We start from the raw sequence: 20,630 nt of genomic DNA on the forward strand, positions 1-20,630 counted from the left end.
TGGAGTCTTGCTCTGTCCCCCAGGCTGGAGTGCAGTGGTGCCATCTCTGCTCACTGAAACTTCTGCCTCCTGAGTTCAAGCCATTCTCTTGCCTCAGCCGCCTAAGTAGCTGGGATTATAGGCACCCGCCATCATGCCCAGCTAATTTTTGTATTTTTAGTAGGGACGGGGTTTCTCCATGTTGGCCAGGCTGGTCTCAAGCTCCTGACCTGTGATCCACCCGCCTCAGCCTCCCAAAGTGCTGGGATTACAGGCGTGAGCCACCACACCCAGCCCTGTTTTTAACAATTCTTAAATAGTAGCTCCATGTGTTCATTTTGCACTTGGCCCTGCAAATTGTGCCACCGGTCCTGGGTGTGTATGTATAGAACTGAGTGTTGGTGTGGGCACAGGAGCACGCGCGTCCCCGTGGATGTGAGTCCATGCAGATGAGTGTACACCTGCCCGGTGAGAGTGCAGGCTGTGTGAGGATGTGTGAGGCTGGGAACATAGGGACGTGGACGTGAGCGGTATATTGAGAGTCTTTGTTCATGCTCGAGGGTAACTGACACAGTGGGCTTCAAACGCCGGGGGCATGGGAAGCACTCCAGAGACCCAAGATTCAGGTTCCACAGGTCTGGGGTCTCGGGAAAGTGTCATTTTTTACCAATCACCTCCCTACCTCCAGGCAACTGCAGTGCCCACCAGGGTTGGAGAACCACTGGCCAAAGGTTTTAGGTGCTGGAAATCGGGCCGATGACCTCACCATTCTTTAGGGATATGCTTAGAATGTCATATGGCTCCTAACCATCTACCTACTCACTCTGTTATCTGAAGTAAAGATTTCCCCAAAGCCCACCAGGAACACCAAGGAACTGATGTTCCTTCACCACGCCATTCACCGTGGGAACCCCAGCCAGAGGCCTCCCTAGGCCTTTGCCTGTGCCTGGAGCCAGCCGGTGACTCACAGGAGCAGGCTGGAGTGGTCTTGCTGGTCAGCCCTCTGCCTCCCGCCTTGCTGGATCAGCAGGGCAGGGCCAGGACTGCCACCCAATGACCACTATGGGTCATGCTGCCCAACCCTGCCCTCACCACTAAACCCCCTTAAATCGGAAGGGATTGGCATTGGCCAGCGCCCCCCAACCTGACGCCATCAGATGTGCCACCTGCAGTCACCTCCTGGGGTCCTTTCCCAGGGTCCAGCTCTTGCTGACCTTGGATAGCTGGCTCCTCGGCACCCTGGTGACCTCACCCAGCACAACTCCCCTTCCTGGCTGCATTTCGCTGAAAGCCATCCTGGGGTCAGATGCTGTCCTCTTATGGAGTCATCCTGGTAGGCGAGGGGCTGTGGGCCACAGGTGTGGCCGTGGGAGCTAGACTCTGCCACTTGCCGGCAGGGGACCCTGGGCAGGTCCTTGACCTTGTCTGAGCCTCGAGTTCCTCATCTGTGAATCAGCCTCGCATACTGACCCTGGGCCTGGGGCCTACTCCAGGGTGGGTCCGGGGCCAGGCTCCTGCCCGCTGCCTCCTCAGGCCACACTTCTTGCTGCTCCCACTGGGTCCCCGCACACCTACTATGCACACAACTCAGTTCCCAGCTTGCCCCTTCAGAGGGCTGGCAATGGAGCCAGCAGTCAGCATCCATGTGAATTAGAATTGGGGTCCTGCAAGCTTGGGGATCCAGAGAGATGCCATGTTTTCCAGGAGGGTAAGTGGCCCCAGAATGGGGAAGAGGCTGGCCCAGCGCCACACAGCCAGTCCTCGGCCAGGACAGGAACCAACATATTCAGCGGCTCCTTTGTCCCCAGCGCTCCACAGCTGCCACCACTAAGCGCCCACTGTGCACCAGGCACTCGGTAACCTGTCTTCTGAAGCCTCCACAACCGCCAGATGAGGATGTCACAGCAAGAAGAGGAGGGCTGAGAGAGGTCAAGTGACTTGCTCAAGGACACACAGCGCATGGGACTTGAGATTTAAGCTTCAAAGTGACACTGACACAGGGACTCCTGACTCTTGGGCAGCATCAGCATAGTCCCTCAGGCCCCTCCGCAGCCCCAGGCTCCCCGGATGTCCAGGCCCCCAAGGCTGTCGGAAGCTGCCTGTCCTCTGCGGTCCTTCCCCCTCAGCTCCTGTCACTGGCTGGGTGGCTGGGAACTGCATACCAGCCTTTCCATTATTCATGCCACCCTTTGGCTGCCAGCGGGGATCGGGCCCAGAGGCCCCAGCTTTGCCAGGAAAGATAAGGCACCAATGCCTGACTTTCCTTCTGAGCTCCATCCCATTTCCCAAAAGAGCACAAGGACCTGTTGCTCCTTGCCCTGTGTAGAAGGCTGGGCCTCCTTCTAATGAAAAGAAGACAAACCATTAGTGGGATTACAGCCGGTTAGGTTTACAGCTTTTCTTTGGGGCCACCTGTGCCCTCCTGTAATGCTGCATGGACCCGAAAGGCAGGTGCCTGCTGTCCCTGGGTCATGGTGGGGAGGGGGGAAGCAAAACCTCTTCTGAGCCCCTCTCTTGGACCAGGCTTCACAGGCAAGACCTGGAGAAGTTTCTGCAGCACTGGGTGGGCTTCATATTCCTCATCCCATGTTATAGGTGAGGAAACTGAGGCTCAGTGAGGCTGAGACACGTGCTCAGATAATGCAGCTGGTAGAGAGCTTTGCCAGTGCTCTCTGCCCCGTGCCGGGGTGCCAAGCTGACTCATTTGTCCTCAAAACAAGGTTCGGAAGAAGTGAGTTCATGCATGCACACCCTGTCCGCCCACGCCTCTATCTCCAGCTGTGCAGTTGAGTCAAACAGAAGTTGAAAGTAGAGAACCAAAATTCAAGACCACCAAAGTGGGCCCTGGGAGGTCTGTCTGCAACCTACTCCTCCCACGTGGGAGCCAGGCAGGCTGGCCTGGGAGTCACGGCCCCACCCAGAGGTCTGATGGAGCCCCCTGCACCCCAGAGGACTCCCACAGCTTCGAATACCATGCATGCCACCATGGTGGGAGGCAGGGGGCAGGGGAGGCGGCATTCCAGGCTGGGAGATGGGGCCCCCTCTTCACCCCAGCAGACCCGCCCAGCTGGTGACATCACTGCCTGAGACAGGATTACCGTGATGTCACAAGAAGCAGCTTAGTGCTGGGACAAATAAACGTCTTCAGAAGGTTGGCACTCCAGGGATGCCAGGACTCCAGCAAAGGCTGGCAGCGTCTGTGTCCTTGCATCCCAGTGCTGAGCCACTTTAGACATCAGCAACTGCAGCGTCCCCCATTTCACAGACCAGGAAACTGAGTCCCGGAGAGGGGAAGGATTTATCCAGGAGCTGCCAGTGATGCCGTAGCAGAGCCAATGTGGGTCTTAGACACAGACCTGAGCTGGGGGCCTTTGTTGGAAAGCCCTCTGGCTTTGCCACCTGGCAGCCCAGCAGTGGAGCCTCTGCCTCCATGGAGTAGCTGCGTGATAATCCACTCTGAGTCTCTGTCTCCTGATCCGAACACTGGGGATGATAATAATACTTAGCTGATGTGGGTGTGAGGAAGAGAAAACAGGATAGTGTTTGTAAGGGGCCTTGCAGACAGCTCTTTTCCAAAGCACTTTCTAAGGAGGAATGACAAGAATCGGCAACAGAGAAATAGCAGGACCACCACTGAGCATCTACTACGTGCCAGGGCTGGGGTAGAGACGACTCAGACACCAGCCGTGCCCTCAGACACTCACCATTTATGGACAGACACAGACACGGACCTCACGAGTGATAGAGGCTGCTCAGGGGCTGTCGCTGTACAGAGGAGGCCCCTCCCTGCCAGGGAATAAGTACGGGGAGTGAAGGAGGGCTTTGCTGGGGACCACAAGGCGTTCCAGGAAGGGGGACCGCTGCTGGCAGGCACCAGGTGAGAAGCACTGAGGAGTGTGCGGAGCATCCGTCTGCCTGGGCTGTGGAGGGGAGGGCGGGTCCTGGGCAGGGAGGCCGGAGGGGCCCGCAGGGATCCCTTTGACCCCCCAGGGAGGGCCAGCATTGCCAGGCCAGGGGGCTCAGACTTAACTGCAATGAGGATTCCCCCTGAAGTGTTCTGTCCCAGCCACTGGGTGGAGATGAAACGTCCCTCGGAAAGCAGGTGTAGGGGAACTGCGGCCTCTTCTCTGGGGTACGAGTCAACCCCACGTGTCTTTGCAAGACCCTCCACATGTGCCTGCCCACTGCGCCCGCTTCCCTGCTTCCGGCTCACTGCCATCCTGAGGGAACTAAGGCCGGGCCAGGTGCAGTCCCTTGCCCGTAGATGCCAGAGCGGGGAGTCACCACGGCTGCCTCAAATCACAGGCCCCGTTCTTTCACTGTACGCCCTGCCTTCCAGCCTCCTGGGATAGTTCTGCCCTGATACATATATAGTAGGGTTTATTTTCTTATTCAGTTTTCATCATTTTTTTTAAAAACTGCAGTTTAAAACTGTGGGGTTTGTTTTGTTTTGTTCTTGAGATGGAGCCTCGCTCTGTCGCCCAGGCTGGAGTGCGATCTCCACTCATTGCAATTTCCACCTCCTGGGTTCAAACAATTCTCCTGCCTCAGCCTCCCAAGCAGCTGGAACTACAGGTACCTGTCACCATGCCCGGCTAATTTTTGTATGTTTAGTAGAGACGGGGTTTCACCATGTTGCCCAGGCCAGTCTTGAACTCCTGACCTCAGATGATCCGCCTGCCTTGGCCTCCCAAAGTGCTGGGATTACAGGCGTGAGTCACCGCGCTTAGCCTAAAACTGTGCATTTTCTAAAGGAAACCAGGCCCCCTGTGCTTCTTCCCCGACTGACCATTTTCTCAGAGCCATAAATCACTTCCTTAAAAAGGGCTGAGAAGCCACACAGGAAGACCATTGGCCCTGGGAAGCTGCGGTTCACCAGCTACTAAGGATCAGAGTCTGGAGGCCCCGCAGTGGCAGCTGAGTCCCAGGCTGCAAGGCAAGCACTATTCCCTGGGACAGCGCCCTCTCTCCAGTGGGCATCTCGGCAGGCAGCTGGCTCCTTGGGCCCAGCCTTCCCACAGCCAAGGACCAGAACACTTTCTGCTGCCCTGGAGGTGCTGGAGTGCAGGGGCAGTTCAGGGGGAGATTCCTTAGCTGCCAAGAACGAGCAATATTTGGGACATGCTTCCACTTCCACTAAGCAGTTGTTGTTGATCTGAAATTCACATTTAGCTGGATGTCCTGCATTCCACCCGGCAACCCTGGCGTTGGTGATGAGCATGTCTGAGAGTGTGTTCATGTGTGTGGGATTGTGGGTATGTGTCATCATTTCCAGACCTTGCCATGGGGAATTTAGGGACAAGGACTTGGAATTTCGGGTATCTTCCTGAGGATATAAGAAGGGAAATGCCTCTCCGGGGGGCTGTGCTATTGGTGCTGTCTCAAGGCAAAGAACTGGGAGCTCTCAGTGCATTTGAACCAAGAAAGCTGGCTGAGTGCATTTTAAACATCAGCACCTCTCAGTGGGCCGATTAATGGTGTCTCTGGAGTAGCTGCGTCTGGGATGCTGTGACGGATGCCTCCAGCATGGGCTGCAAAAGGCCTTGGGTTTGCTTCTTCTTATCTTTTGATGCTCAGGCTCGCTGGGAATGAACATTCCCACCTGCTGTCACCTGCTTGTAAAATGGATGTGAGATCCTGTCACTCCTCTGCCCAAACCCCCACCCCGCTACCTTCTCACTCAGGGTCAATACCCACATCCTTTTCAGACTGCAGAAAGACCCCTGTGGGTCTTTCTGACCCCCGCTGTCTAAGCCCATTTTCCACCCGGGTTCTGGGGTTCACTGTGCCCAAACTGACTTCACTGCTACTCCTTGAAAAGACCAGGCACTCCCACCTCAGGGCCTTTGCACCTGCTGCCTCCTCTTCTGCCAGAATACCCTTTTCTTGGAAGCTCCATGGCCCGGTCTTTCATGTCCCTGAGGTCCTTCTCAAGTGTTCAGGCCTCTCTCCATAGCCCTGCTCTGATTCCCTTTCCCTGATTCGTGACAGCCCATCCTCAGCACCCTCCTCCCCATCACACACACTGTGGGCTTTCTATTTATCTTGACTGTTTTCTGTATGACATCTCCCCTGCTCCAAGAGTCTGGTGCCCGAGGACAGGAATCATGCTGCCATCTTTGTCTGTAGCTGATCAGTAAATGTTTGTTGAATGGCTGATTAACCATTCAACAGCTGCTGCCGCCTCTGTTTCTGTGCTGGATCACCCAGGACCCTCCACACAGAGGCCCCTTGTTACCTTCCACTTGTGCCTCAAGACCTGACTCAGGGTTACTCCTCCAGGAAGCCTCCCCTGCCCACCCCCTATGGTTCTCCCCTGCCCACCCTACATGGCACACTGGGCTCTCATTGTCCATCTGCTTGTCTGTCTCCCCATCTGCTGTGAGCTCCTGGAGCTCCTGGTGAGGGGCAGGCTGTCCTCTGTGTCCCAGGACCCAGCAATGGCCTGGCTGGCAGTAGGTGCTTGGGATGTGGTTGGTGGCTAAGGGAATGATTGCTTGGACGGTTTCTTTATATTTTCTTTTTTAAGAAAAGGGCCAGCCAGGCGCAGCGGCTCACGCCTGTAATCCCAGCACTTTCGGAGGCTGAGGCAGGCGGACCACAAGGTCAGGAGTTTGAGACCAGCCTGGCCAATATGGTGAAACCCCATATCTACTAAAAATACAAAAGTTAGCTGGGCATGGTGGTGGGCACCTGTAGTTCCAGCTACTTGAGAGGCTGAGGCAAGAGAATAGTTTGAACCTGGGAGGTGGAGGTTGCAGTGAGCTGCGATCGTGCTACTGCACTCCAGCCTGGGTGATGACAGAGAGGAAAAAAAGAAAGAAAGAAAAGGAAGCAAGAAGGAAGGAAGGAAGGAAGGAAGGAAGGGGAAGGGAGGGGAGGGGAGGGGAGGGGAGGGGAGGGAAGGGAAGAGAAAAGAAGGAAAAGGGCCTAGTACTACACTGGAAGGTCATTTGCTCCAGCCGGTTCATTTCACAGATGGGGAAACTGAGGCCGGAGGTGGGAGGTGAGGGAGCCAACGCCTGTGGGGCATCGTCTCTGAGCCAGGCTCTGGAGAGCAGGGGACTTCTCCCCCACTCCACCCCAGCCTTCCATGGATGCTTCCTTCAAGGGCAGAGGAAGCAGCCCTGAGCTGAGGGGCGCTCAGGTTAGACTCAGGGGCAGTGGAGGTGATGATGAACAAAATCAAGCTGGGCTCCACCTGGAATCCGGTCCTGCCTCCCCATCTCCTTCACAGCTTTCTCCTGAGTGCCCCTCTCAATAAGCCACATCCATGGAATGGAAGCTCTGCTTTTTAGGGGGCTCGACTTAAAATGAAAGCCCATCCTGATCCCCCCACTGTGCCCTTGAATATGGGCAATATTTCATCATGCATAGCAAGCACCCTATAAGGTGTCATCAGCTTTGTTTTGCACAGAAGGAGACAAAGGCCCAGAGAGGTTATCCGACTTGCAAAGATCACACAGCACCTGGTGGTGAGCTTGAATATCAAAAAAAAATCAACCTGATTCCTCAGTCATGCTCCCCTCCCTGACTTTCTAATGTGGTCCCAAGTGAGCAAGGACACAGCAGCAGGGCCCAGAAACAGCTGGGGACCCCCCTCCCCCACTGCCACTGTGTGCTGCCAGCACCTGGCACTGGAGCCTGGAGTTCTCATCAAATCTGACCTGCTTTTCCCAGATTGCAGACTCAACTGAACATCCGAGGGCCACCAGGGGAGCCTCTCTCTCTTCTCCCACCGGTTTCCAGCATAGAACATGAATTGTTCCCTCCGGGGCAGCCAGGTGAGCCTGCTGTTAGAGGTGGATTTGTTTCCCACCGGTGACAGGCTGGTGGTGTTACCTCAGCTCCCGCCTGGCTCCGGGCTCAGGTGACAGGTACACAATCGGCCTGACCATCGGCACCTCCACCAGGCCAGAGCCTCCCTGATAAGGAGCAGAGACAGCCAGCCTCTCAGGAGGACACTCCTGGCCGACTTCCAGATCTCTCCATCCACAGACGCAGGCTTGGCAAAGCCAGCCACAGCAAGTCCAAGGGGCACGAGGTCACTCCATTGGGGAGCAGCCATGGGGCAGAAGCCCAATAACTCCCCACGAGAAAAGCCAGAAGCCCAAGTGATGGGCCAGGGCTGCCTGCGTTGAACGTGTCCCATCTACGTTTCGTCACGGCTGCATAGATACGCCGGGCTCATTCGGCCTGCTGCAGTACAGCAGAGCTTCAGAGCTCCAGCAGAAACACCCCAGGGCTGGGCTGGGAGGTGAGCACCCTCGCTAACAAAGTGCTGTTTGTCCCTTTCTCTGTGGGTTTGGGGCTCACAGAAACCTCCAGGCTTCTGGCCTTCTCCATGTCCCTCCCTCATACCAGCTTTCAGAGCAGGGACCCTAACCCCAGCCTGCAGCTTCAAACAGCAATTGTCCCAGGACCCTGACATTATCTCACTGAGTCCTCATCACAGTCTATGAGGTAGGTGCCGCCATTGTCCCCATTTTACAGACATGAAAACTGAGGCTTAAGGTGGCAAAGCCAAGAGGTGATGACCAATAAGCACATGAAAAGATGCTCAGTCCTACCCTTCGCCACTAGGGAAATGCAAATCAAAACCACAGTGAGATACCACTTCACACCCGCTACGATGGCTGGGAGCAAGAAGATGGAACAGGGACCAGTGACGATGTGAGGAGTCACAGCCAGCATGCCCTGCAGGTGGGAATGGAAGATGGCGCAGCCAGTGCTGGAAACAGTCTGGCGGTTCCTCAAAAATGTGCAGCAAACAGTCACCGTATGATCCAGCAGTCCGCTTCCCGGTGTGCACCCAGGGGAAACAAAAACATATGTTCACACAGACCCCGGTACACGCGTGTTCATAACAGTGGTACTCATAGTAGCCAAAAAGTGGAAATAACCCAAATGCCCATCCACTGGAGAACAGATGGGAAACACGGCATATCTCTATGATGGGTATTAGCCGGCACTAAGAAGGAATGAAGATGGACACGGGCTCCAGTGTGAATGAACCCGAAATGCTTCCTAAGTGAGAGGAGCCAGGCACAAAAGGCCACGTGTTACAGGATTCCACTCACATGAAAAATGCAGAATGGGCGAATCTATGGAAACAAAGTGGATTAGTGGTTGCCGGGGCTGTGGGCAGGAAGGCTGGAAGCGGGGGCAGCTAACGGGTGCTGGGCTTTTCTGTGGGCAATGAAAGTGTTCTAAATTTGATAGTGGTGATGGTTGTACAACTCTGAATATACTAACAACCATTTAATGTACACTTTTAAATGTGTAGTTTTTTATTTTTATCTTTCTTTTTTTTTTTTGACAGGGTCTTGCTCTGCCACCCAGGCTGGAGTGCAGTGGTGCCATCATGGCTCACTACAGCCTCCAACTTGTCGCCCAGGCTGCTCTTGAACTCCTGGGCTGAAGGGATCCTCCTGCCTTGGTCTCCTGCTGGGATTGCAAGTATGAGTCATCACCCTGGTCTAAATGTGTGAATTATATAATACATCTCAACAAAGGTGTTACCGAGACAAAAAAAAAAGATAACAAAGCCAGGATTGGAACCCAGGACACCTTCCACAGAGCTGCAGCCTTGAGCGTCACTGGCCCTTCCCTTTTCCTCCCCGAAACCTCAGAGGAACGTGAGCACCAGTCCCCTGACCAGCTGCCCCCACAGATTCCCACAGCCTCAGGGCAAGCCCAGGATCCCAGGACCCCACATGCTCTGAGCTGCAGGCAGCGGCTGTCCCAGAGCAGCGATGCCATCCCTGTGTCAGGCTCTTAGCTAGCGTCACCAGGCAGACCCTGCGGGGCCCTGGGAATCCTGGCTGCAGCCACACCTCCTGCCCACGCATCCCGGGTGAATTACGCCTTGGCAGTGAAAGGGGCTCCTCCCAAGCACCCAGGCATGCATGATCTATCTCATGGATGTCACAGCTTTCGGCCCTAAGGGAACCTTTTTAGGGCACCTCGCCCCTGGTTTTGGAGTCACTGCCAAGTGTTTACCCCTCTCAACAAGCTCAGTGTTTCAAGATGGAAAGAGAAGGAAGAAACTCCAGGAGCGGGTGGATTTGTGTTGGGCTAACACTCCTGACTCAGCCAAGTGTCTAAGGTGAGATGAGGCCCCATCCTGTGCATTGCCGGCCCTGCAGCGGGACCCCTGCGGCAGCGCCAAGTCCCCTGTGGCTGGGGTGGGCTTGGTGCCTTCCACTCAGGCCTCCCAGTGACCAGGTGTCCTTACCCCGAGCCCCTGCAGACAGCAAAGAGGTGGGCCCAAGCTTGACCCTGCAGCTTACCCTGCTAGCCCCTGAGTTCCTAAGGCCCAGCCCAGCCCTGGTGCTGTGCAGACCTGAGTTTGGTGAATGGGACATGGACATAGACAGGATGTCCCTGGGGTCTCTGACAGGCCCTCACCCAGGGGACGTCCACCCTTCCCCACTGTCCCCCAACCTGGCAGCCGAGGTGGCCCCAAATCCACTTTAGAATAGAGCTCCTCCTTCCCCTCAGACCCTGTCCTCCATCAGTCCAGACAGCTGGCATTCCCCAAATGTGTCCTGCACATCTGGGCCCCTCTGGGCCACCCCAGGCCTGCCTTTCTCCTGGCTCAGAGGCTGGTCCTTTGGTCCAGGCCTGGAAGAAACCTCTGTCCTCCTCGCCATTTCTATACATTTCCAGGGGAGTTAGGAGCTCATGATTTTTTCCCAGAGGTGGTGACTGTTTTTCTGTCTCTTTAATCACGCTTATCCTGGGTGTCTGGCCTTGTGAGATGGGCACAGTGCCTGACAGAGCTGAGGCAAGCGCAGGTTAGCAAACAGGAGAGCAGAGAGCCGCCCAGGGCAGGGCATGCGGCAGGCGCCCAACAAACCAGAGCTCCCAACCACTGGAGCTCCTTTCCCCAAGAAGATCCAGGAGCCCTGCTCGAGGGGTGGGGACACAGCACAAGGCTCTATGCCAGCCTCAGCCACCCTTCTTGGGCATGAGGTTGATAGAAGCATCCACCAGCAGCAGAATGGGGATGGTGTGAGGCTCTGGGCTGCGTGGAGGGGCCCATCATGCGGGGTGCAGCTGGGTCGGCTCTGGCCACAGGGTAGAGCTGGGCACCAGGCCTTGGTTGTTGTCCCCAGCAAGCAGAAAACCACTCAAGAGAGACGCAGGGGCTTGGGAGGCACCTCCTGAGCCCTGGGCTTCTGCTACAGGGAAGATGCCTGTTTCCCTCCATGCAGCACACCTGCCTCCTCCCCCTCCTGTGGGAACCTCCCAAGGCAAAGGGCCTGCCTGAAGCCAGTGCGTCCGCCACAGAGCTGGCTCAGGGCCAAGCGTCCAGGCTCCAAAGGTAGGCTCTCTCTGAGATCTCTTCCTGCCTCCCAAAAAGTTCAGACGGAATTGCTGGACTTGGCTCCCAAGGAAGGCCCTTCCCCCAAGTCCACCCCTGCAGCCAGCAGGGAAGGAGCGCCACTCTTCTGATCCTCCTGAGGTGGGCAGCCCCAGGCTAGGGACATCGCACCTGTGTCTCAGTCCCGTCTGACTCAGTGACTCACTGTGTGACCGTGGACAAGCCACTAGATTTCCCTAAATCTCCATTTGCTCATCTGTAAAATGGAATAATGTTGACTGCATTGGTTAAAAGGGACGTCATGTGGAACTGAATGTGTAAAAGGACCTAGGGGAAGGAGAACCACCGTTTATTTATTTATTTTTTTTGAGATGGAGTCTCACTCTGTTGCTGAGGCTGGAGTGCAGCGGCGAGATTTTGGCTCACTGCAACCTCTGCCTCCTGGGTTCAAGAGATTATCCTGCCTCAGCCTCCCGAGTAGCTGGAACTACAGGTGTGCACCACCACGTCTAGCGAATTTTTTGTATTTTTAGTAGAAATGGGGTTTCACCATGTTAGCCAGGCTGGTCTCCATCTCCTGACCTCATGATCCGCCTGCCTTGGCCTCCCAAAGTGCTGGGATTACAGGTGTGAGCCACAGTGTCTGGCCGGGAGCCACCATTTTTTAGTGCCTACTGTATACGTTCTTGTTTAGGCCACCGGTAACCTCAGGACAAGGACAGCAAAGCGGGCTGGGGTGACAAATCCCACAGAGGAGACCCAGGGCTGAATTCCCTGCTCCAGTCTCACACCGCAGTGCCTGGTGGCGGGGGCTCCGCGCACACAGCACGGCCTCAGTGAGCATCCGCAGAGCCAGAGGTCAACTCAGATTGTGAGCGCGAAGCAGCAGGAAGGGTGTTTTCTGCACCGGCACCAGTGCTTGACATGTTTTTCCACCCAAAATAAATGAGGCGGGATTCCTGAAAGATGTGTTTAAACTTGGTAGAGAGTTCTCTAAACAGTTTGGCCTCGAGGCTGGAACACAGAGCTGAAGACTCCCCACACGGAGCTCAGAAGTCCCAGGCACAGTTCTGGGTTTATTTCTAGCAATCCGAGTTGACGTCACTGACTCTCATGACAGGTTCATAGGCAAACGCTAGACTTTGCAAACATTATTTTTAAACCTGATCTTATCTCATACAAAGCAATGTATGATGTGTGTGGCCACAGTCCCCTGCTATACTGCAAAGTTTAATTTAAATGTGTTTCGTAGTGTGAGTGTATGCGTGTGCTATATATGTATGTACGCACCCACCATTAAAAGTCAACGGGGACGGACGGTGGCTCACACCTGTCATCTCAACACTTTGGGAGGTCGAGGCAGGCAGGGATTTCTAGCTAAGATTTTTCTTGGTTATGCTTTTTCTCACTGGAGGTTGTGACCTAATCATTCAGAAATTTATTTTTGTGCTTTAAAATGCAAATGCAAGTCCGTGGGAGGGAGCGAAGTTTTGAAAAATCTTGTCCTTTGCGTTATGATTTTCGTATTGGAAATCACATGATTTACATTTTCGATACCTGTTGCCCACAGTTCATACAATGTGCTCTATTTCATAATTAAAATAAATTACTTAAAAAACAAAGAAACAAATGGTCAACGGGGGGGATCTCAATGAAAGGGGTGCCGACAATGGGGGGAACTCAATGAAAGGGGTGCCGACAATGGGGGGAACTCAATGAAAGGGGTGCCGACATTAAGACTGCTCCTCACAGAGGGCCACACCCTGCCCTCTGGCCATTCAGTGTGGCCTCGTGGCTTGCTGTAGCCAGTGAAATTCTGGCCTTGGCAAGGTGGGTTACTTCCTGGTGGGTGCATTTAAGTGGTACTGTGTCTCTGTCTTGTTCCTGGCTGGCTGCAGTGACTGAGAAAACATGGGTCTTTATGGAAGCATCACACTGGTTGGGTCACCGAGTAGGGGACCTGCCATGGGCGGCGGGGTCACCGATTAGGGTACCTGCCCTGGGCGGCGGGGTCACCAGACCTGCAGTGGACTTTGTATAAGAGAGAAGTGTACTTTTGTGGCTTTGAGCCACTGAGATTTGTTTATTCCAGACCATCCCGATCCCATTCTGACTTATGTAAAAAAGAGTAAGGAACAAAATAAAAACCAAAGAGGCTGTTGTGACGAAGGCAAAATGTTGAAATCAAAGTGCAAAAATTGAAAATTTGAAATGGTTGACTATAAGTGACCTTTTACCTACCTCAGCAACCAGTTTCTATATTTTATTTTGACTGTAAATTTCAAGAAAAAAATTAGTGAAATGGTTGCAAATGCTAAATTCAAAAGTTGTAAGCATTTGCATTCATTTAACTGCTTTTCATTTAAAAAACTTTCTTTTAAAAATATAATTTAAAAAGGCCAGGCGCAGTGGCTCACGCCTGTTTCCCAGCACTTTGGGAGGCTGAGGCGGGCAGATTAGGCGGTCAAGAGATCGAGACCATCCTGGTCAACATTGTGAAACCCCGTCTCTATTGAAAATACAAAAATTAGCTGGGTGTGGCAGTGTGTACCTGCAGTCCCAGCTACTCGGGAGGCTGAGGCAGGAGAATTGCTGGAACCTGGGAGGCAGAGGTTGCAGTGAGCCGAGATTGTACCATTGCACTCCAGCCTGGGCGACAGAGTAAGACTCTGTCTAAAAAAATATATAGATAGATAGATAGATAGATAGATAGATAGATAGATAATAAAAGCTATCTTGCTATCTTAAAAACACTCCATTAGAATTGACCCAATACTTTAAAAGAACAGAAGTGGATAGCTTTCCTTTCCAAGTAGAATTTCTAACCTGAATCTCTTGTCATAGATGAAAAAGTCCACAGGGGCGCTTTCTTCACTGGCGTGGGGTCCCTAGTCACGTGAAGGTATTATTTCGCCGCTTGGAGGTTTGTGTGCCCAGCGAGGGCAGGGCTGAGCGGTACCTGGGCCTGCCTGATGCTGGAACTTGGGATGCGTGTGCAGAGCTGTGCCCCGGCCTGTGCGTGGCTAACAGATAAGTGGGAGGATGCTAACGAAGCAGCATCTCTCAGGCCACACACGGAAGCGAGCTGTCCTGGGTCACACAGTACCGAAGGCTTCAGGCGCACCTGGACATGCCTATAGCATCTCACAGCTTGTAATTTCTGTGAGGAGGGCAGCGGGCTGGGGGGGCGCCGCTCAAAGCTACTGCCCACGAAGGGGAGCAGGGCTGGGGCATGGGTGCTCCAAGGCTCAGGGTTCCCGGGGCTGCAGAGCTCAGAGAAGGGTTCCTGGAGGAGGCAGGGCTCCGCTGAGCCTGGGCGGTGTGAGAAGTGACAGAGCCCTCAGCAGAAGTGCTGGAGACGCTGGGCCTGTGCCTGGGAATCCAGCCTGGGCCCCAGCTTACCATACCCTTGCTGGGTGACTGAGCTGGTCTCTCGTCCTCTTGCGCCTCAGTTTCCCCTGCTCCATAACAAAGAGATCCCTTGGGTTGGGAGTGTGGTATGAACCTGGATGTAGGGTCACCGTGAAGGGCACTGAAGGGGGCTCCCCAGCTGAGGATTCCTCCTATGTGTCCCTACCTCACTCCCAGCCTCTCATGAGAGGTCGCTGAATGCTGCTGAGGTTGAGTCCTTCTTGGTGTCAATATCACAGGTGCCCGGCACACCTGCGGTGCTATCAAAGGCTCATACCTGGAGACCACCCATACTTCCCTTGAGCCCCACAGTTCAAAAGGAGTCATCCCACCCAATACCCCTGACACCCCTGAGGTTATGGTGTCACTTCCACTTTACAGATGAGACAGCCGAGGGGCGGAGACGGGCCTGCCTATATCCAGGGCCGGTGCATCGCGTGGTTGGGATCTTCTTACCCATTCCTCCATGCACGGCTAAGTTTTACAGCTGAGCCCTGAAACACTGCTAGGTCACCCCACGGAGCCCTGAAGGTGAGCAGTGTGTCCTGTGGGCCCTTCTATCGGGGGCAGCAGTATCAGGCTCAGCCTTCCTTGCACCCTCCCAGCACCTGAGTCTCAGCAGCTGCCAAACTGCCCTGTGCCCTTCTCCCAGTCTCTCCTCTCCTGTGTGGATCTCAACCTCTCTCCCCAGGACCGTCTCTCCAGCCTCCTCCCTGGCGTCTGGGCCTTATTGCAGTTCCTCCACCCACCACATTAAAGCAAGCCGGGTGCTCTCCCCACGGCTCTGGAGCTTACACTGGCTCCCTATCACCACCCAAGGGATGAACTAGCCAGTAACCGTAAAGGAAGAGAAAGCCCAGCAAGAAAATGCGCTGCCTCCAGCCTTGGGAACCACTGACGTCACATAAAACCGGTCCACTCCTCAGGGGACTTGTGCCCTGACACCACTCCATGTACAGGCACCCACAAGGCACGGGCCGTGGGCTCCGGCTTGGACCCTCAGAGCGACCCAGGCAGGCCCAGCCCTTCACAGGGGCTGAGGCGGGGGTACCTGATGTCAGAACTCGGGACATGTGTCCAGAGCCATATGCTGGCCTGTGGATGGCTAACATCATCTCTCTGAGGTCACACATGGAAGGTGACCTGCCCTGGGTCACTCAGCACCGAAGGCTCCCACTGCACCTGGACAGGCCTGTAGCATCCAACAACTCAACACTCCTATGAGCAGGGCAGGGGGCCTCGTTGGCACCATTCACCAGGTCATCTCCGAGGTGTTCCCACGTCCCAGGACCACTCCAGGCATCTCATGCCCTTTCCAGCACTTGCCTGCCCTGGAATCCAGGGAAGGGACACAGTGCCAGGTCCCCCCTCCTCAGAGGGCAGCGCAACCTCCTTGGGAACTGGGATGGCATAAATTGGGGGGGCCTTCTAGGAGAAACTAGAGGTGAGAGCTGGGGGTGGCCAGGACAGGAAGGGAAGGTGGACACTGCCCTGGTCCCTGGTGAGGGGCCCACTGTGAGGTCTGGGGGGCAAGAAGTTGGGCACTCTCAGGGTTCTAGGATGCCAGGAGGAACTGATGAGCTGTTTGGTGGCCCCACCAGTGTCTGCAGGCCCCATTCTTGGTAAACTATCCTCGACTGTAGGCAGAGAGAGGTCCTTGGAGAGCCAAGTATTTGGGGGCCTTTGGGGGACGCTGTCAGTTCACCCAGCTGAATGTCTTGATGAGAACCAGAAGCTGCAGGGCACTGAGAGAGACGGTAAAGACCGGGGAGCAGCTTCCCGGCACACACACGCACAAAAGGCATCAGCAAGGCACCCACGTCTCACTGAACAAGCAGGGTGACCGCGGCCCAGAGGGGGCCAGTGGGACTGGCGGAAGGTTACACAGGAGGAAAGACAGGGTCACCCTGCTGGCTGAACAATTCTGCAGGTTAGGGGTCTGTCCTTACCATACCCTCTGCAGCTGGGCAAATGCCCATCTGTCACTGAGGCTCACAGAAGTTAAGTGACTCACCCAAGGCCACAGAGCTAGGGAGTGGGAGAGCTGGGGTTTGAACCCTGGGCTCTGATGGACCTGCATTCATTGCCCTGCTGAGAACACAGCAGCCTGTTCTTTGGTGCTTAGGATTGTCAAGTTGCTTTGCTGGAAACTTTCCCAAGCATAGGGGCAGCTAACAGCACAGAGACCTGGATTCTCTTCCTGCTGATTCTGGCCAGGATGGAAGAGGGGGTAAATCACAAGGTGAAAGGCAGGAAAGACAATCAACAGAACCAGGGTGTGTAGAGCCAGAAAGTTCTGAGGCCCCTCTGTGCCAGGCAGGTGCCAAGCACTTACAGACCCTATCTCCAGACCCAGCGAGGGAACTGACGAACCCCCCATTTTAAAGATGAAGAAACTGAGGTTCAGTCAGTTGACGTGACCCTGCCCCTAAGAGACAGAGCCAAGCCTAGAATGCAGGCAACTGTAAAGGGAGCGCCCCCGCTGGCCGGGTGTGCCGGCCGCCAGCCGATACAGGCGAGTTCCTACTATAAATACAGTGCTGACTCCCGGGTAACCTTAGCTCCAGCTCACCCACCCAGGCACAGGGCCATCAATCCAGGGGACGGCCACCTCCTGCTGCGCTCCTGCTCTGCAGAATTTTCCTGACACCCTAACAGGGTACTCCATTTTTCTCCAAGTTGCCAGAGGCTAACTCTGAAATGAGAAGAGCTGCTCCTTCAGGTGAGAGCCAAAAAGCCCCACAAAATATCCAGCCTCGCCCTCCTTGGGTATGCAGGTGGGATCCCCCAGAAGTGGGGCCTAAGCTGGGTTCTGTGCCAACAGGGTCTGGGGAACTGGGTTCGAATCCCAGCTCTGCCATTGACCAGCTGGGTGACCTTGTGTGTGCCTCTCTGAGCTTCGGTGTTCTTAGTTACATGGTGGAGCTGATAGCCCCCACCTCCGGGCAATAACAGAACAGTGTGTCCAGGACACAGCGGGCCCTCTGCTCCCCTCATTTCCCTCTCTGGGTTGCTTATTTATTGGTTAAATAATAACAGCTATAACCACTAACAATAAGCCTGGGGTTATTTTCGGTGAATTACCTGCTGTTAGCCGTTTAATCATTATTGCACGTTGAGGAGTTCATGTCCCATTATTGTCCCCACTTAACGGATGAGGAAGCTGAGGCACAGTGCCCTTGAGTAGTCCACCCTAGGTCACATTGGTCACGAGTGGAGAGCTGAGAATGCTCCCACTGCCGACACGGGCTTGGGGGTCGGTACTGGAGACAGGTGAGGGTATTTCACGGCCGTGTCCACTGGCTCCTGCTGGCAGGAGTCCCGGAAAGGCCTGAACGTCACTCTGTGTGCTGCAGAACCACCCATAAGGAAGTATACCCTCCTGCACCAAAATGACACCTCTACTCCTGCCTGCCAGGTTCAATCTCAAATCCACATATTAGAGACAAAAACCGGTCACATGGCATTCTATACATGGGAAACCCAAACCCGGAGCCTGCCCAGAGCCACCTGCCCAGCCAGGGCAGACAGAGCCAGCCTGGAATCCAGGCCCCACCTCCCAGCCCAACCGGGCTGAGCCTCTCCTAAACCGGGAAGGGACAGTGAGGCCTCCGCTGTACACACACACGCGTGCTTAGAGCCCACTCCTTTGTCCTGACTGGCTAAATATTGTCCCAGTCTTCCTGAAATACCCATCTCCATGCGGGTGGCTTTAGAAGCTGCTAAAACCAGGGCATGTCCCTGGTGGAGGGGGAGCTATTCCGGGCTAGCGTCAGGTGTGGGGCAGGGCCAGCCAGAGAGAGCTGTCTGCTGGCTCCTGGGGCCCCCACAGCCACGACGGGCAATTCCTGGCAGCCAGGACAACTGGCACCCAGTGGAAGAGGGTGAGGTCAGGTCACTTCTGTCAGTGTACCCCTCCCCAACACACACGCACACACACACACACACACACTCTCTCTCTCTCTCTCTCTCTCTCTCTCTCTCTCTCTCTCTGTCTCTCACACACATACATTCACACTCTCACTCACTCTGTTTCAAATCCTACCCAGCCAGGCCCAGGTGCTGGGACCGTTTGTCAGTAACAGGGTATCTTCAGGGTGACATCACCCACGATCTGCCCCACACCCCCAGGAGACCTTGATGTCTCCCGAGAGTCCCTGAGGTGGGGTTTTATGGATAAGGAATCCACGTGCCAGTGACCATCATTGGCTTACAAGGGAGGCCCTGCTGGATGGAGGAGGCCAGACCTAGCTGCCTGGGATGCCCATCTGCTGCCCGGGGTGCCCACCTGCTGCCCAGGGTGCCACCTGCTGCCAGTATGAACCCCTAGCACCAGCAGACGCTTTCACACAATATCATAAATTTAATTTTCACAACCCCCGGTCTCAATTTTTACCTGGGGACACAGAGACGCAGAGAAGTTAAGCCAGTTGCCCAAGATCACCCAGCCTGGGGGTGAAATAACTGGAATTTGAACCTGGATAGCCTGACTCCAGAGTCCCCCATGTTTAACCCTGGATTCGGCTATCCCCAGCCCCCATCCTGCCAAGGCTGGCCCTGTAACTGGCAGGAGACAGGGGCAGCCAGCCAGGCACATGGGCGGCCAGTCCCCACCACAGCCTCTTGTCTCAGGCAGAGCAGAGGACAGTGGGCAGACCCTAGAATCTGATCGTCCTTCCACCTGCCTGCGTCCCTGGCCAGTTTGAACCTAGAGGATATGAGGTTACACAGAGGGCCTGCCTGGTGCTGAGGGACCAGGGACTCAGAACACCCAGAGGTCTCAGAGTTGGAGAATCAGACGGAAGCTGTCTGCTCTCCCCACTCCTCTGATAAATGTTCACATACTGGTCTGCGTGGGGATCCAGTGGCCCACGGCACCCTGAGCCCACCCATGGGTCCCGCCTGAGCCCATGCCTCTCTGTCCTGGGTCAGCTCTGGCCCCAGCTTCCAGATGCGGGAGGGCTCACAGCAGACACCGCTTCCTGCAGCAGCTTCACTGGGAAGTCAGGGGGTGCGGCGAAACTTAGCTGCGAAAGTCAAGCTCCCCCCGCCAGCGGCATAGGCCCCCCGCTGTCAGGCGAGGAGGAAGGGGGTCCAGCTCACAGCTGCCTGCAGCCTGAGGGGGCCCCAGTGCCCTCGGTGACTGGTGGCCTTGGCTCTGCAACCGGAGCCATGGTGGGTAAATATAGCAGCCACTCACCAGCTGAGGGGCCCTCGCCGTCCGACATGGTGCAGGAGATGGGCGGCCGGCTGGCCACCAGCCTGCAGGGTCACTCAGAGGCTCCGCGGCTGTCACCCACCCAGCAGGGCTTGGGGCTTCTCCGTGTCCAGCCCCCAGGAAGCGTCCCGCCCTGGCCGGCCTGGCCACCCCCCCATGCTGGGCTGGGCAGATAAGAATGTGCTCAGTGCCAGCAGCCTGTGCGATTGGTGGATAAATCCGGGCACTGCCCTCCCCCACCCAAGGCCTCTCTGGGGCAGCCCCAGAATGTTGCTTGAGAAGCTGCTGCACCCCTAGGGGCTTGGTCAGTACCCAAGGCCCCAGGTCCTGGGGACTCGGGAGTGCCTGTACACTCTTTCCTTGGGAACGGTTCCACCCAGCCAGCAAGGGACATTTATGGACATTTAGGGAACGTGAATATCAAGTGATGCCGCTACTGAGTACATGCCGGGACCAGGAGCTATGCTAAGTGTGGCCACCCCTGTCATCTCACTCTGCTCTCCAGATGCTGCAACCACTGTGTCCATGTCACAGAGGGGTTAAGGGACCCACCCAGGGTCACCGGGTCAGTACGGGGCGTGAGCAGGATCTGGAGCCAGGCTGTCTGTCTCCAAGGCTGCAGGAAGGCCATCCCTTGCCTTTGATTGTTTGGTGAAGAGCAGCCAGCACTTTGGGCATCTACTGTGGGCTGAG

General features: G+C 55.4%; 1 protein-coding gene across 3 annotated transcripts in view; it reads right to left on the reverse strand.

Moving 5' to 3' along the window:
• EML1 (EMAP like 1) overlaps positions 1-20,104 on the reverse strand; it is a 202,843-nt gene extending 182,739 nt beyond the window's left edge. Inside the window, exon 1 of one of the 3 annotated variants that reach the window (XM_017528138.2) lies at positions 19,920-20,104. In XM_017528138.2, coding sequence (XP_017383627.1) covers positions 19,920-19,947 — 28 coding nt within the window. In that variant the 5' untranslated portion in view covers positions 19,948-20,104. The remainder of the gene's footprint in view (positions 1-19,919) is intronic. The other 2 variants (XM_017528141.2, XM_017528143.2) reach the window with 2 other exon arrangements.
• Positions 20,105-20,630: the final 526 nt, after the last annotated feature.

Source organism: Cebus imitator, unplaced genomic scaffold (assembly GCF_001604975.1).
Source record: "Cebus imitator isolate Cc_AM_T3 unplaced genomic scaffold, Cebus_imitator-1.0 Scaffold52, whole genome shotgun sequence".
Lineage (NCBI taxonomy): Eukaryota > Metazoa > Chordata > Mammalia > Primates > Cebidae > Cebus > Cebus imitator.